The sequence below is a fragment of the Notothenia rossii genome (genome assembly GCF_949606895.1).
Source record: "Notothenia rossii genome assembly, chromosome: 8".
NCBI lineage: Eukaryota > Metazoa > Chordata > Actinopteri > Perciformes > Nototheniidae > Notothenia > Notothenia rossii.
Genome location: NC_136906.1, coordinates 23,564,772 through 23,578,580, shown reverse-complemented (window position 1 = coordinate 23,578,580; position 13,809 = coordinate 23,564,772). Strand labels below are relative to the sequence as shown.

Here is a 13,809-nt window from a genome sequence, read left to right as displayed (position 1 = left end):
AAATAAGAGCACTCTGGTTGTTTTTTATGAACAGTTTCTGTATTTGTGTTTTTTATGTTGGTTTAAACTGGCTTCACACATTCTAGTGAGGGGAAACAGAAGATGATTCAATGTTATTATAGTTGATGTTCTCTTAGACTTTAATTTAGAATTTCTTGGTAACAAGCAGATATTTACATGTACTTACAAAGCTGTATTGCTTACTCTACTGAACTGTGTGTTACATATTATCCCAGCCAAAAGAAATGTTTATAATTTAATCCCGTGTTCATCTGCCTTTGTGCTTTTGGTGATTTGGCATTTTCTGCAATACTTATTTTCAAATCCCAGATCAACACTCACTATTTAAGAACTACTTTTAATTTATGATAGATATTGCATGTTGTATACTTTAAGTGTTCTGATTTATAGGATCATTTTAACTGCTGAAAACGTGTCTTTGAGTACCATGAAAAGCACACTAAAGGAAATTGTATTACTACCATTTTCCTTTTCAGGGATCAGCGTCTGGAGCGCATGGAGGCGATGGAGAAGCAGATAGCCAGCCTCACTGGCCTGGTCCAGAGCGTGCTGACCAGAGCACCAGACAGTGACAGCACGTAAGACTCCCATTACACCCCATTAACCCTTTAGATCTCGCAGATACAGCTTCAGGTCAGACACATAGGCAGCATTATCGACGACAACGGTGGCAGGCTGTTATCAGAGCCATTATCAGCATTAGTTTGTGTGAGCACAACACAAGCACAGAGCACTAAACATTAGCTACAGGGCACAGTGCTATTGATTTTTGCATTGATACGTAGAAATGTGTAAGATAGCTTTTAAGTTGATTTGGAGTTCCTCGTATTTAAGGAACATTGTTATCACTTCAGCCTCATGAACACTTCAGGGGCTCATTAACAAGAGGTTAATGTAGTCTGATAGTGTCCAGGAGTAGTGCTGTTAGGGTTAGCACTGTAATTGCCTTGCCCTGTGGCCGTTAATCCTCAGGTGCGGCCTGCTGCGTCTCTGCATGATGGCGGGCTGCCCTCCAGACCAAGGGACGGAGTTCTCACGGCCCTTACCTTTTTCTTCCAGCGAGAAGACCGAAACCAACAGCGACGGCTCCGCCACCGAACGTGAGTACCCAGGCGTTACTCACCAGCCCTTTTTGTTACTAACACAGTAATGCCTTATTTACATTTTTGGGACAATTTATTTTCCACACTTTAAAGAGGCTAATGGACACAAACAATAATGTATGGTGACCTGAATGTGGTTTAGGACAAATTAATTCAAATTTGACTTGATGGAGATATATTTATTTTGATGTAACGGTGTATTTTTGTAAATATCAGACAAATATTTTTCAGCATTTAATTTTTAAGTACTGATAGTAATCCTTTTCCAACAGGTGTAGCCCGTACAGGCCGAATCATATCTGACTTAAAGCATTTCTTTTATTCCACGCATTTCTCTCTTTCTTTCTCACATGTCCATAACTCAGTAGCTCAGTTCTGGCATAAACAAAGCTTTTCTTTGACCAGACCTTCACATGGCCAGTAAATATGAAATGAGACTACCCCGTCCCTCTTTGTCTCTCTAGCACCCTCTCATTTATTCCAAGGTAACTGCCTCACTCTTTTTATATTCCAGCTGGACGGCTGAAGAAGAAAGGTAGTTGTCATCTCTTTCTCTATCGCCCTTTTCTTTGTCACCTATCAGACATTCTCATGGCTCTCTGCTCTCTGTATGGGTGTGTGGTGTTGCTGGGTAGCTGGCGGTGTCTATCCTCACGTTTTCCTCCTGGCTGGTTTCTCTGAGAGCGGGCCCTCCTCGTCCTGTCTCTGTCTCTACTTTTTAATTTCTGCTTGGTTTTTTCCTTTGGGAATTTCAGAAGGTTGTCTTTGTCAGAGACTATGCTCTCCTTCTTAATGTGTATAAGAGTGTATATGTGTGTTCAGGAAGCATACATGTGTGAAAGAATAGCTGGAGAGTCAATGGCCATATTCACAAAGCCCTGTGTCAAGATAAGAGCATGGTTATCCCCCTGTGTGTCACTACTGAAAATACTAATTGCTCTTCCATATGGGCTACTAATAGCATGAGCTCACATTTCTCCCAGTGGGCTATTAGAGTTTTGTGAATATGGCACTTTTTTAAAGTTCACACACTGTATATGCTCCAGTTTGTGCAAATGTTTATATTATGTACGTTTCTTTGAGCCTGTTTGCTGTTTGTGTGTTTTCATTTGTCATTCTGGCTAACTGAAATCTCACTGGAGCACAGCCCAGCAAGCTAATCAATTTGTTTCCCAACGACTTCCTGGTGATCCCCCTTGTCCTGCTCTGTGATTGGCAGCTCATACACCGTCGGCCCCTCTAGCTCTGATGCCGCCACCACCTTCTCTCTTAACCCCGGTTAACGGCGCCGGCCGCTTGAAGATGAAGCTCCACCTGAACGGCCTGCAGCAAAATGCCACCGACCTGCGCAAACAGCTCAGCCAGCTACGCAAGATGCAGGTAAACATTAAATCAATCGCAGAAAATGCATGTTTTGTTTCTTCAAGGGCCTGTTCTCCCAACTTACACAATTCTGTTACACAGTTTTTAAGATGCCCTATTATGCTTTTTTGAATGTTCCCTTTCCTGTAGTGTTTTATATAGGTTTTTGTGAATTTAACTGGTCTGTAAAGGCTAAAAAAACATAGTTTCCTCCAGAGGGAATTTCTCTCCCAAACCGCCACCCAGCCTGATACGCCTATTGGACTCCTTTGTTCACTTCTGCGACATAGTGACATCACTATGTAACCCTCTCACTTCTATTGGCTAGCGCTCGATGTACATGTTAGGCTGAGGGGCATGACATCTCTAAGCAGTTCGCCAATCACAACAGAGCCATCGTACTAACCAATCAGAGCAGACTGGTCTCTGGTTTCAGACTGAGGGTGAATGGAGGTACTTCTGTATGAGAGGGCAGTATGACAAAAATAAAGACCTTTTTGAACATAAAAGCATGGTTTATGATCATTCTGATCATTTCAATTATTCTGTGATAAATTAATTCATATTGCATCTCCTTTTCATCCTTTTGATTCGTCTAAATTACGTACAAAGAGGGATTCTTAGCACGGTCCACAATGTCTCACTATTGACAAGCAATTTATACAGATATACATTTGCACCAGCATTATAGAATAGAGCTCAGAATTATCTATTTATTCTACATTCAATCAGTTATCTAAAATGTTTATGATGAGCGAGTGTATACTGTGCAGTTGTTTCTATACAGGAGACCTGGCTTTGATGTTTATTTGATCTTCACATCAATACAACACCTACAGTAAATAACACCTGCCGGTTCACATACTTGTACTGCCTGACATATTGAGGGCATTGTACCTTTTGAGGATTAATGATGATATGGAGTGAGTGGAGGATAAAAGCTTGGCTCGCATGGCATGGTATTCTACAGAGATTCAAAATGTCACTCCAGTTGCGGAATCAGATGAAATGCCATAAGTAAGGGTTAACTGGAAATGTGGAGATACAGCCCTCATTTATTCCATTTATCTCTGATGCCATGGTTACCGCAGGAAGAGATGATGAGATAAATGCTTTCAGCATCAGAGGAGAGGATTCAAGTCTCTCGTAGGGAGAAAGGAGAAAAAAAGAGTAATAGGAGTGACAGATGATGGGCATGCAGTGCTTTTATTTGTTCCCTGACAGCAGTCACCAGGGCTGCTTGAGAGCGTTGAGAGCCAACAGAGGCTGTGTGGTACCCAGAGAGGACAGTTAACCTGTATGTGTGCCCAAGTGTGACCTAGGCACCTGGACTAGTACTGTTTCCACCAGTGATTGTCAGCGGCCTACATTTTACATGTGGCTCATGAATTATACAGAGAGAGTTTCCAGGAGTGAGAGTGCAATATTTGAAAAACATCCTAAATCTTCTGTCTATATATTTAAAACAAAAGAAATCCTTAATGCGTCAGCAGCATTATTATCTGCAGTATAGTAATGAATATGGTGTAATTTTAAATGTTCGTGATATCTTGTTTGACTTCCTGGGACATAAGGCTGATCAATTATTCATTTTTCTTTTCTTACCGGGTGTTTTCATCTCAGGGAGTTGTATTACATGCAGTAGTCCTGTAGAATATTCCCTTCATAACACAGAGCTGGAGTGGGTTTCACACTCAGTGATTCTGTCATGGAAACCCTTCACTCTCCTCAGGGTGTCCTGGCTTTTTGTGACACATTACTTGCACGCGCTGATACAAAAGGAACTACTTACCGCATCTAACAGTGCTTTTAAGGCTCAAGACAATCAACAAGCAATGCCTGAAAACACATAGGCAGTCAAGGAGAGAGCACAGTGTTTTTCTGGCATCAAAAGGCAGAGAAGGTCGCACAGTAAAACAAGAAGCCAAGGCCTGCCCCCTGAAGGTCGGGGGAAAGAAATATATAAGTTGCAGTAAATCAATAAAGTCTGTCTTGAAAAGCTTTCAGCAACTGCAATTCTCCTCTTTGTTGTCCTGTTGTAATGCTCCAATGGCAACGATATCAGATTTCAAGCTATTTTCATTATGCTATCGAGGCTAACGTTGATACGATTGCTCTTAAAACAGTTGTCAAATGTACAAAAATCCCAACTCAAGTGTTAAGTATGTTTGAATATGTGTGCAGATGGAGAACCAGGATTCAGTGCGAGTTCTGTTGAAGCGGGCCGAAGCGGAGCTGAACGTGCGCGTGGCGGACGCCCTGAGGAAGCAGGAGGACCCTCTGCAGAGACAGCGCCTCCTGGTGGAGGAGGAGAGACTCAAGTACCTCAACGAGGAGGAGCTCATCATCCAGCAGCTCCAGTCAGTAACAGGAAATGTCTTAGTATTGACCCGTCTTTTAGTATTGGTCTAAGTCCTTTGTGAAATGTCCTTGTGTTCATCATACTATCCTCTTTTAGTCGAGGTTTAGCCTATATATGTGTCTAAACATTTGAGACAATCTAGTCTACCTTTTTTTTATTTGAATCTAACCTTTTTCACAAAACATTTGATCTTATCTGATGAAGAAAAACACATTCAATGATTTTAAAATGCAGCTTTTCTACTCTCTCCATTATGAGTGCAAATCCATTACGTCCAAAATGCAAAAATACTCAACCACCAGACCCAACCCACATTTCAGAAAACTTGATGCATTGTCCTAGCAGAATTGCCAGGATTAAGACTTATAGATCAATAATCATGTTAATCCAAAGACTAGTTTTCTCCAGAAAAATTTATACATTTTTTTATTTTGTACTAACGGATTGATTTCTGCTCAGTGCATTTTATATAATTGGATTGATATCCAGTATTAGATGAGTTTCATCACATACAGTATATTTAATAATTGCTATAACCATGACACAGTTGATATCTGTTTTATAATTGCATGGCTCACTGGGTGAAGCAGTGATAGGGATGAAATTGTAACTGTAATTAAGCCCGGAATAGAGCAAGATGCTTATTAAGATCTGAGGTATGAGAGGATCCGGCTACTAATTGAAGTGACTGCAAAACCAGAGCAGAGAGCTACCTTGAGATTTAATAATCAGATAACTTGCTACTTTCTCACGTGTGGAAATGTTAATAAGTCTGGGAGCTGCAGAAGAGTTCCTGAATCTCACTCTGAGCGGCTTTTTGATTGCACACTAATTGGTTGAACTGTTAGATGATCTCACCCTGACTAATGGCCAATTTAATATTGGTTCATTATACATTAAACTTTCATTCATTACATAACTTAAGGCAGATTTATATGACATAAATCTCAGACACACATAATATTTGAGCAGAATAAACTCATTTGAACTGATTCTCGGCTGCACTTTGTACCTTAGTTGTTTTCAAACTTTGAAATACCCGTCCACACTCCTCCAGTTAAGCTGTCCAGAATGCTTAATCCTGCTGCCAGTTGATTGAGAGACAGTTTATTGGCGGAGGTTTTTTACTGAAACTCAAATAGCATCATTCTGAGATAAAAACGTAGTCAAAATGTAAGTGTTGCAGAGTAATCCCTGGTGTTCAGCCTTCTGTCTGTTCTTTCTCAGTGACCTAGAGAAGTCAGTGGAGGAGATCCAGAAGGAGTCGTCTGTCAACCACAAGCTGGTGACAGTGCAGGAGCTGGAGGAGAAGGCCACTCATCTAAGAAAGCTGGGAGAAACACTCACAGAACTGAAAAGTGAGTCATGCTGGCACATTTCACATTCTGCACAGAGGCACGAAGCAGAAGACGTAGTCAGGCAAACAGTTTGTGTGCCACTAATTACTCACCAGGCATGACTCATTACTCATCCACACCCTGTCTGCTAGCCATTTGATCAGTCTCAGATTGCTCATTGTCTTAATGAACTCCCTGACCATTAGTACAAAAATGTTTTCTTTGCTTACAGCGAAAGGCTTTCAATGTCTTTGACAATTAGATCGATTTGTTATTGGGGAACATGGTTGTGTTACCTCTCTTCTTCCTCCTGCAGATCAGTTCCCGGGGCTGCAGAGTAAGATGCGGGTGGTGCTCAGAGTGGAGGTGGAGGCCGTCAAATTCTTGAAAGAAGAGCCGCACAGACTCGATGCTCTGTTAAAACGCTGCAAGAGTATAACTGATACCCTCGCCACCATGCGCAAGTACGAACCTGCGCCAACTCAGAGCTCATAAGCTAACTTTGAATGCTCATTTAAGGCACAATTTTCTACCATTGACTTGATGTTTTTTAAGTAATCCTATATGTTACGATGGAAGGGTAATTGTGCGAAAACTTTTTTGACACCTAGTGAAATATGTCTGGCATTAGCTTACACAAAAACATAGCCATTAGCTATCACTTTCTGGAAGGCTTTTCCTTTTGAACCTCTGCCAGAGAAGTTATGTTTTCACCCCTCATTGTTTGTGTGTCAGCAGAACATTATAGATTTTCATAAAAGGTAAAGGGCAGACAGGACTCGGACCAAGCAAAATGGATTAGTCATTGCTGTTGAATAGGTTTCAGTTTCCGCTTTACTGTTTTAAGCCAAAGCTCTTAAAAATAGCAGGCACAGAGTAAAGAATTAAGTCATAATGTGAATACAATGGCCTGCTCTGAAGAGTGCATTCAAACAGCCACTGAAGTACCACTTTGCTTTATGGGTAATACCCTAATGAAGGCTCTTTTCAGCCACATGAAGGACTGCTTTTTAACTCTATGGTGAGTGTGGTCCTTTGGACTTTTAAAATGTGCCCTTCAGCATTCTAACGTCTATTTTTCTTTTTTTATCATCTATCAGGCTTGTGCCTAAAAAGCAAAGTTTCCTCTTTAATTAACTTTACTGATCAAAAAATATGTATTTGTATCTCATCTTTGTGGGTAAGAGAGAGAGTTATCCATAATTGGTGAAAGTTTTCGCCATGCACAATATTTGGACCTTTTTTCTTGAATGTTTTTGGCGTTCAGCAACAATTGCTTTCTTTTCAAGTTATGAATTATTCATGGTTTAGTTTGCATTACATTTCAAAGAGTTGTTTAATTAATTAATATTCTGTTTCTTACCAGACAAGCGAATGAGGGTGTGTGGAAGAAGCAGGAGGACTTCTCTAGTCCTTCATCAAAGCACAAAGACGAAATGCGAAAGTTTTCAGACTTTGACATCCACACCAGCCAACCACTTACCATCAATGACCTTGGGGGAAGCAACAGCCTGTCAAACTGGAGCCCCCACTCCAGCCTCAGCCGGGGCCACGCCAACATGTCTGGCCCTCACAAGGACAATCATCCTCCTGTTCCTCACAAAGGCAAAGCCCTGGAGGAAATGGAACGCCGTGCTTTAGCTGACAAAGCTTTGTCCGTGGAGGTCCGGCTGGTAGGAACAATTTATGCCGTTTTTCACCTATTTCTTGTCTGTTTTCCCTGCTCACATAGTCTGCATTACAAATCATATACACTAGTTACGGCTATTTGAATATAAAGTGTTTAGATGAGTTTTTGCACTTCACAGGCAGCAGAGCGAGACTGGGAGGAGAAGCGGGCCACTCTGACCCAGTACAGCGCACAGGACATTAACCGGTTGCTGGAGGAGACCCAGGCCGAGTTAATGAAATCTATTCCAGACCTGGACTTTGCTGCCAAGCAGATCAAGTCCTCCTCCAACACACCCACCTCCCAGAACCCCCAAAGCGGGGCAGGAACCCTAGAGCACCGCGTCGGCAAGCCCCAGCACAAACTCTCTGGGGGAGGGTCCAGGCGTGGCTCTGGTGAGAGTTCAGTTCTTTAGTCTGAATCATTATCATGCATCATCGTCAAGTAAAAAACCTGCCTCTTCAAATTGACAACTTTTCAAGAGCTGAGAAAAACAGATATTTTTCCCCAAGGGTAACCACCTTGCATTTCAAAAAAATCGAATTACTTTTAAAAGACCTGCAGGCCTTTAAATGTTCTCACGCACTTGTATACCCTTAACTGAGTTGGAATATATATAACATTTTGATGTCACTCAACATAGATTTAATATCGAGAAAAGCAGGTTTTACATACAACCGTATTATCAAGGCTACAAATGCCTCATGGGTCGATCCAAAAGTAACTGTTATGCCGCTGTCACTGTGTGAGTACTTTCTCAAGATTACCAAATGATTTCCTTGTCTAGATGAGCTGACTGTTCCACGATATCGCACAGAGAAACCCTCCAAGTCCCCCCCTCCTCCACCACCCAGACGTAGTTTCCCGTCTTCTCCGAGCATAACCAGCCGCAGTGGAGAGCAGCTTATTCCTGGGAAAAGTATAAAGGTAAGACAAAGATGCAAGAATATACTTATAATTCTTATGTGCACCACACAAAGTAAGGATTTTGCAATTCAAACTATTAATTGTAAAAATAAGTAAGTAAGTTTCCTCAAGGGTTAATATCAACAGATAATTTTACTGGTATAGAAAGAAGGTTGAAGGCTTTAATATATTGTCTTAACTTCAGAACATTGAGTACTGGTCCATACAAAATATTCAAACTCCAAGCTGGATTACTGGATCAGATGGGTGAAACATGTTTTTTATATTTGTAATTGTAGAAGTCTGAATCTGAAGAGACTGAAGGCCAGAAGCCTCATGTAAAACTGAGGAGGGCGGTGTCCGAGAACCCTCGTCCTGCATCCACCCCCCCAACACTCACCTCTGGGGACAAGGGGGACGGAGAGGAGGAGAAAACTGCTGCCGAATTGGAGGTAAACCAAACCATGGGTTGTGTATTACTGTATGTTGATTACATCCTCAATAGGCTGTTGTTCAATGACTTGGAAAACTGCAGTTTTTATTATTTATGTTGGGTCCACAATCTGCTACCTGCTTTTGTGCGCACACATACTCACCAGCAGACCTGCTCACCATCATTACCACATGTTCAAGCAGCAGGTGCCATATGTCCCCTCTGCCCCTGGCACTGGGAGCGCCCAAAGATCACATACTGCTCAGTCACACACACCATCACCCAGGGCTCACAGATCACAGCCAGACAGATGGACCCTGATTGCTGCTTGGGCTGTGTTTGAGATGGCCTGTTGGAATTTTGTTGGAGCAGAGGGTCCACAGAAGCAGATTTTTCAAATTCAGTGCTTGTTTGGTTTTTATTGTACAATTTACGACAGCTTTTGAACCTCTCTTTTCCCTCCCCAGCTGTTTGAGAGAGTGCCAGTCAGGCTATCTCTTCCCCTTCCCCATTCCCTTCCTGTTAGTCCTCTCAGCAGGAAAAGTGTCCCCCCCTGCAGACCGGACCTGTGGCCCTCTGAGGCCCCAGGCACTGAGGTAACACTGGTTGGCCCCGAGTGCTATGGATTGCTGCCCTTTTTGTCTTCTTCACCTCTCCACCTTAACACAGTAACCAGCCACATGTATTCCTCCTATCTCTTCAATCTGAAAAGTCTCCTTTCAGCAGTTAAATTGCTCACAAATTGATCATGTCTACCGTTTGCATGCTGCATTTCCAGCCTAAAACATGCAGAATGCACTAAAGTGAAGTTTTATTTACATACAAGCTTGTCTGGAATCAATGCAATGATTGAATACCCACTCTAATTCTTTTTTTCTTTTTGAAAGTTGAGCAACTTGAAAATGGTTTTGGCCACTGATATACTGCACAGCTGACATACAAACAGCACTTTACCTCTGTCCTATTAGTTTTTTTTGCAGACAGTTGCTCAATTACACTCAGCAGCCAGCATTATTAGCATTCATTGACGAGTTATGTTTCTCTGATGAATGTAAGATCAATATTCAATATGGTTTCATCATCTTGAGAAGTGTTCTAGTCCTCAGTTTTCACTCACTCAACCTCCTTCAGCTTACAGTCGATTGGTAGCCTACAGAGGTTTATTTGCTGGACACATCGCTTCCTGTGTTGATTGTCATTTTGAGACTCAACCATAACGCAATTGTGCTGCTAAGCCAAAACAATTACATAAAAGATTTGTTTTAAAGCTGTCATCGTTAGATTACTCTCTTTTTTTTGGTAACAATGCATCTTGACTCATCGTTATTTGGACACACCCTTGTATACACATTGAGTTCCTTTGTATAATATGAATGCACCTTTCACAATCACTTGATAATCTGTGTGTGTGTGTGTGTGTGTGTGTGTTTTTTCTGCAGTGGGTTTACGGTTGTGGTTATTGGTGTGTGTGTGTGTGTGTGTGTGTGTGTGTGTGTGTGTGTGTGTGTGTGTGTGTGTGTGTGTGTGTGTGTGTGTGTGTGTGTGTGTGTGTGTGTGTGTGTGTGTGTGTGTGTGTGTGTGTGTGTGTGTGTGTGTGTGTGTGTGTGTGTGTGTGTGTGTGTGTGTGTGTGTGTGTGTGTGTGTGAGGCGCAGTCAGTATGTTTGAGAAGCGAGCTGAATTGATGTGATCACACAGGCATCACATCAGAATCGGTTTGTTGTATGCAACCAGAAAGGAGCATACACATGTTAACACACTGATACTTACGTGTAGAGTTAGTTATCTCGACATAATTACAAACAAGCTGCTTAAATCGCTTTATGTTGCATTCTGGGTATGCTGTGATCTCAAGCAGCAAGTTCTTGAGTTGTGCTTGAGCTAAAACCAGTATTTAAATATAACCCCTCAAGTGCTTTCCTCATTTATAGGGAAGGTGCTTGTTTCCTGTCCCCCACATCATGTTGACAGAGTGTTTCCTGCCTTCACACACTGCCTCAGAGGATCCTGTCAGAGATTCAGCCAATGACCCCCTAGAGGAAAGTCCATCACGGGACTGGACTGGTCACCACACAGTCTACCAGACTACATTTTCAAAAGAAAGGGATTCATTTGGAAGCCCTCCTCAGCGAGAGCAGCTTTGTTTTAAGAAGGACTTAAGACAGGAAGTGGCCCTGTTGTTGACAGAGCTGGAGGTGAGGGAGGTCTCTCCTATTGAGGCCGAGGAGCTCACCAGGATACTCGGAGAATCTCTGCAGACCCTCATCATCTCAACACAGACCAGTGAAGTTTCTGAGGTCCAGCTGAGGGCTCGGCCTCTCCTAGTGCTTCTCAGAGAGGTGAAAACATTAAAGGATGCCTACATGCTGCTGCGTAACCTTTTGGAGTCGTCCAAGCCGGTGCCCAAACCAAGAATTAAAGCCTCCCCCAGCGCGGGCCAGCAGTGCTGTCTGGTAGAGGCTCTGAGGAGCGGGATAGAGACGGGAGATAGAGTACTGAGACTTCAGCGCAACACTGAACTTAACATTCCTGAGGCAAAACTGAAATCTGTAAACATCACTCTTCAGTCAAGTGGATCGGCTAGCTCTGTGGATAGTGTATCGAACCAGAACCAGAGGAAAGCAGGAGAAGATGTCCGCTTCAGCACATACAGGAGGCTGGACAGCTTGGAGGAGACTATTCGTGAGCTGGAGAACACCTTGATCGAGTTCAGCGGCCATCCAATGGCAGAGCAGCTCTACACAGAGACGACCTCACAGACCAAGAAGCCCCCGGTCCCCCCCAAGCCGCCCTCTTTCGGCCCAGCATCGACCCAGGTTCATTGCTCACAGATTCCCGCTCTGAAGCAGCATGCTCTATTTTCTTTCCTCACTGCTTCCCTCTGGGTGACTGCTGGAACTTCACTTTCAAGCTTCTAATGTCTGCTCCCTGACTTAATCTGAGTTTAATTGTATTAAAATTGAAAATATGTAATGTGGGGACTAGACAACAGACTTCTTCTCTACTTGTCTGTTCTGTGATTAGCGCTGCTGCTGCTATCCTGCTGAGCCCAGCGTTGTTAATTGTTTCTTCATCGACCTGTTCTCGCATCTGTTTTCTGTTTTTAAATCTAGCCAATTTCACCTTTTGTTACCACAAACCGGCAATAAAAGCAAATGCATAGATAATATAAACCTTACATTTCCTCCTCTTTACTTACAGCTCTATTTTCTTGTATTTGTTCCGCTTGATCCGAAGCTGAATCACAGTTGTGAGACCTTACCTAACCAAGGTCGATGCCAAACAGCATGGACACAGATGAAAACCTGTGATCTCTGTCCGGATCAAACTGAACTGTCATCTTGTTTGTTTCTGTGTGAAAGCATTTTTTGATGGTTTAGACTTTTGGACAACTGACAAGACTTTCTAGCACGTTATTGTAATGTTATAAGTTTAGTGGAGTCCCTTTTGAGGAACGGCTCAGTCTTCATTGAGTGTGTGGTAGAGAGAGAAATCTACAGTATCTCTTAAAATAATTCACTTCCAATACACTTCTTGGTAATAAGTAATGACCACATGTTGAACTCTATTACCAGAGATTTAAGATAGCTTTCTTTCAACTCACCTCCAGTTGACCGTAACACAACCAAAGATGAGTGATTACCAGAAGACCTATTGCGTTCCTGTGTCAGCTGCGCTTCACTGAGGTGTCTTGACAGCTTGCGTAGCGTTCCCTGTACTGAATGTAGCCCCCCCCACTCAGGGCAGGGCTGCAATAATTGACAGTTGCAATGTCATGGCGAGTTTCAGCCCTCTGATGTAGAGCCGGGGAGCATTCCCATAGGCAGGGCTGAGGATTACAGCGTCTCCACACATTATTTCATCACTTTTACTTCAACCACGTTCAGTATTTCAACATGACCCTTCTTCCTGCTCTCGTCCAACGTTTGCTAGTGTACTCACCGAATTCAGACTGACAAGTGATCTCAAGTCAAACCCCAGTTTTTTTAATTAGCTCGTTAAATAAAGCATGAAATACTGTATAGTGCACAGCTTATGTCTGCAAATTCAGCTTTATACAAGGCTCAGGGAAGACAGGCAGGTTTCCTTGAATTACAATTGCAGAGGAAGACGGGCTATTTGACGTCACTTCAGTTAATCTTTTATTAGTTTTCAGTTCAGCTAATATCTGTGTGCAGAGGAGGCACAGTTGGGTGGAAATTTGACTGCATGTGTATTTCTTTTTGAGCGTATTAGAGAAAGCCGACAGAGTAACCCAGCAGGAAAGATCATTAAGCACACGCTTCGTGGGTCCTGCTGTGAGGCTACGCAACGCCGGTTTTGATTCCATGTTTTATGTTCTCCTCTTTGTCATTTTCCGATACATGGTGAAACTCTGTGAAGTGGATTGTTCAGTTGTATCAGTTACAAGCTCTAATCTTAAAACCTCATTGGTCTCGGTGGGGGGGGGGGGGACAGAATTGCTTGATTCATTCATTCACACTCTGTGCTAAGTTGATGTGTGTGTGATGTGTGTCGTAAACTGAAGGCCCCTGAAGTGGAGAATGAAATGTAAGAGGCTGTGTTCTGTGTGTCTGAGGTTGGATTCACACATCACTCTTCTCCTTTCAGGTCGTCC

The 13,809-nt window shown here is 42.6% G+C and overlaps 2 protein-coding genes across 14 annotated transcripts in view; both read left to right on the top strand.

Annotated features, from left to right (window-relative positions):
- The window catches only part of LOC307015163 (SRC kinase signaling inhibitor 1-like), a 95,027-nt gene extending 85,192 nt beyond the window's left edge, over positions 1–9,835 (top strand). For 8 of the 13 annotated variants that reach the window (XM_079643615.1, XM_079643614.1, XM_079643611.1 and 5 more), the window contains 11 exons: positions 498–599; positions 994–1,121; positions 1,639–1,659; positions 2,344–2,504; positions 4,671–4,846; positions 6,076–6,206; positions 6,502–6,649; positions 7,552–7,858; positions 7,994–8,249; positions 8,642–8,781; positions 9,060–9,835. In XM_079643615.1, the coding sequence (XP_079499741.1) occupies positions 498–599; positions 994–1,121; positions 1,639–1,659; positions 2,344–2,504; positions 4,671–4,846; positions 6,076–6,206; positions 6,502–6,649; positions 7,552–7,858; positions 7,994–8,249; positions 8,642–8,781; positions 9,060–9,536 (2,047 nt within the window). In that variant the 3' untranslated portion in view covers positions 9,537–9,835. The remainder of the gene's footprint in view (positions 1–497; positions 600–993; positions 1,122–1,638; positions 1,660–2,343; positions 2,505–4,670; positions 4,847–6,075; positions 6,207–6,501; positions 6,650–7,551; positions 7,859–7,993; positions 8,250–8,641; positions 8,782–9,059) is intronic. The other 5 variants (XM_079643607.1, XM_079643612.1, XM_079643608.1 and 2 more) reach the window with 3 other exon arrangements.
- Positions 9,836–10,879: 1,044 nt separating this feature from the next.
- LOC307015168 (uncharacterized protein) lies at positions 10,880–13,797 on the top strand. Its single transcript, XM_079643622.1, has one exon. The coding sequence runs from the start codon at positions 11,153–11,155 to the stop codon at positions 12,107–12,109; it is 957 nt and encodes a 318-aa protein (XP_079499748.1). The 5' UTR covers positions 10,880–11,152; the 3' UTR covers positions 12,110–13,797.
- Positions 13,798–13,809: the final 12 nt, after the last annotated feature.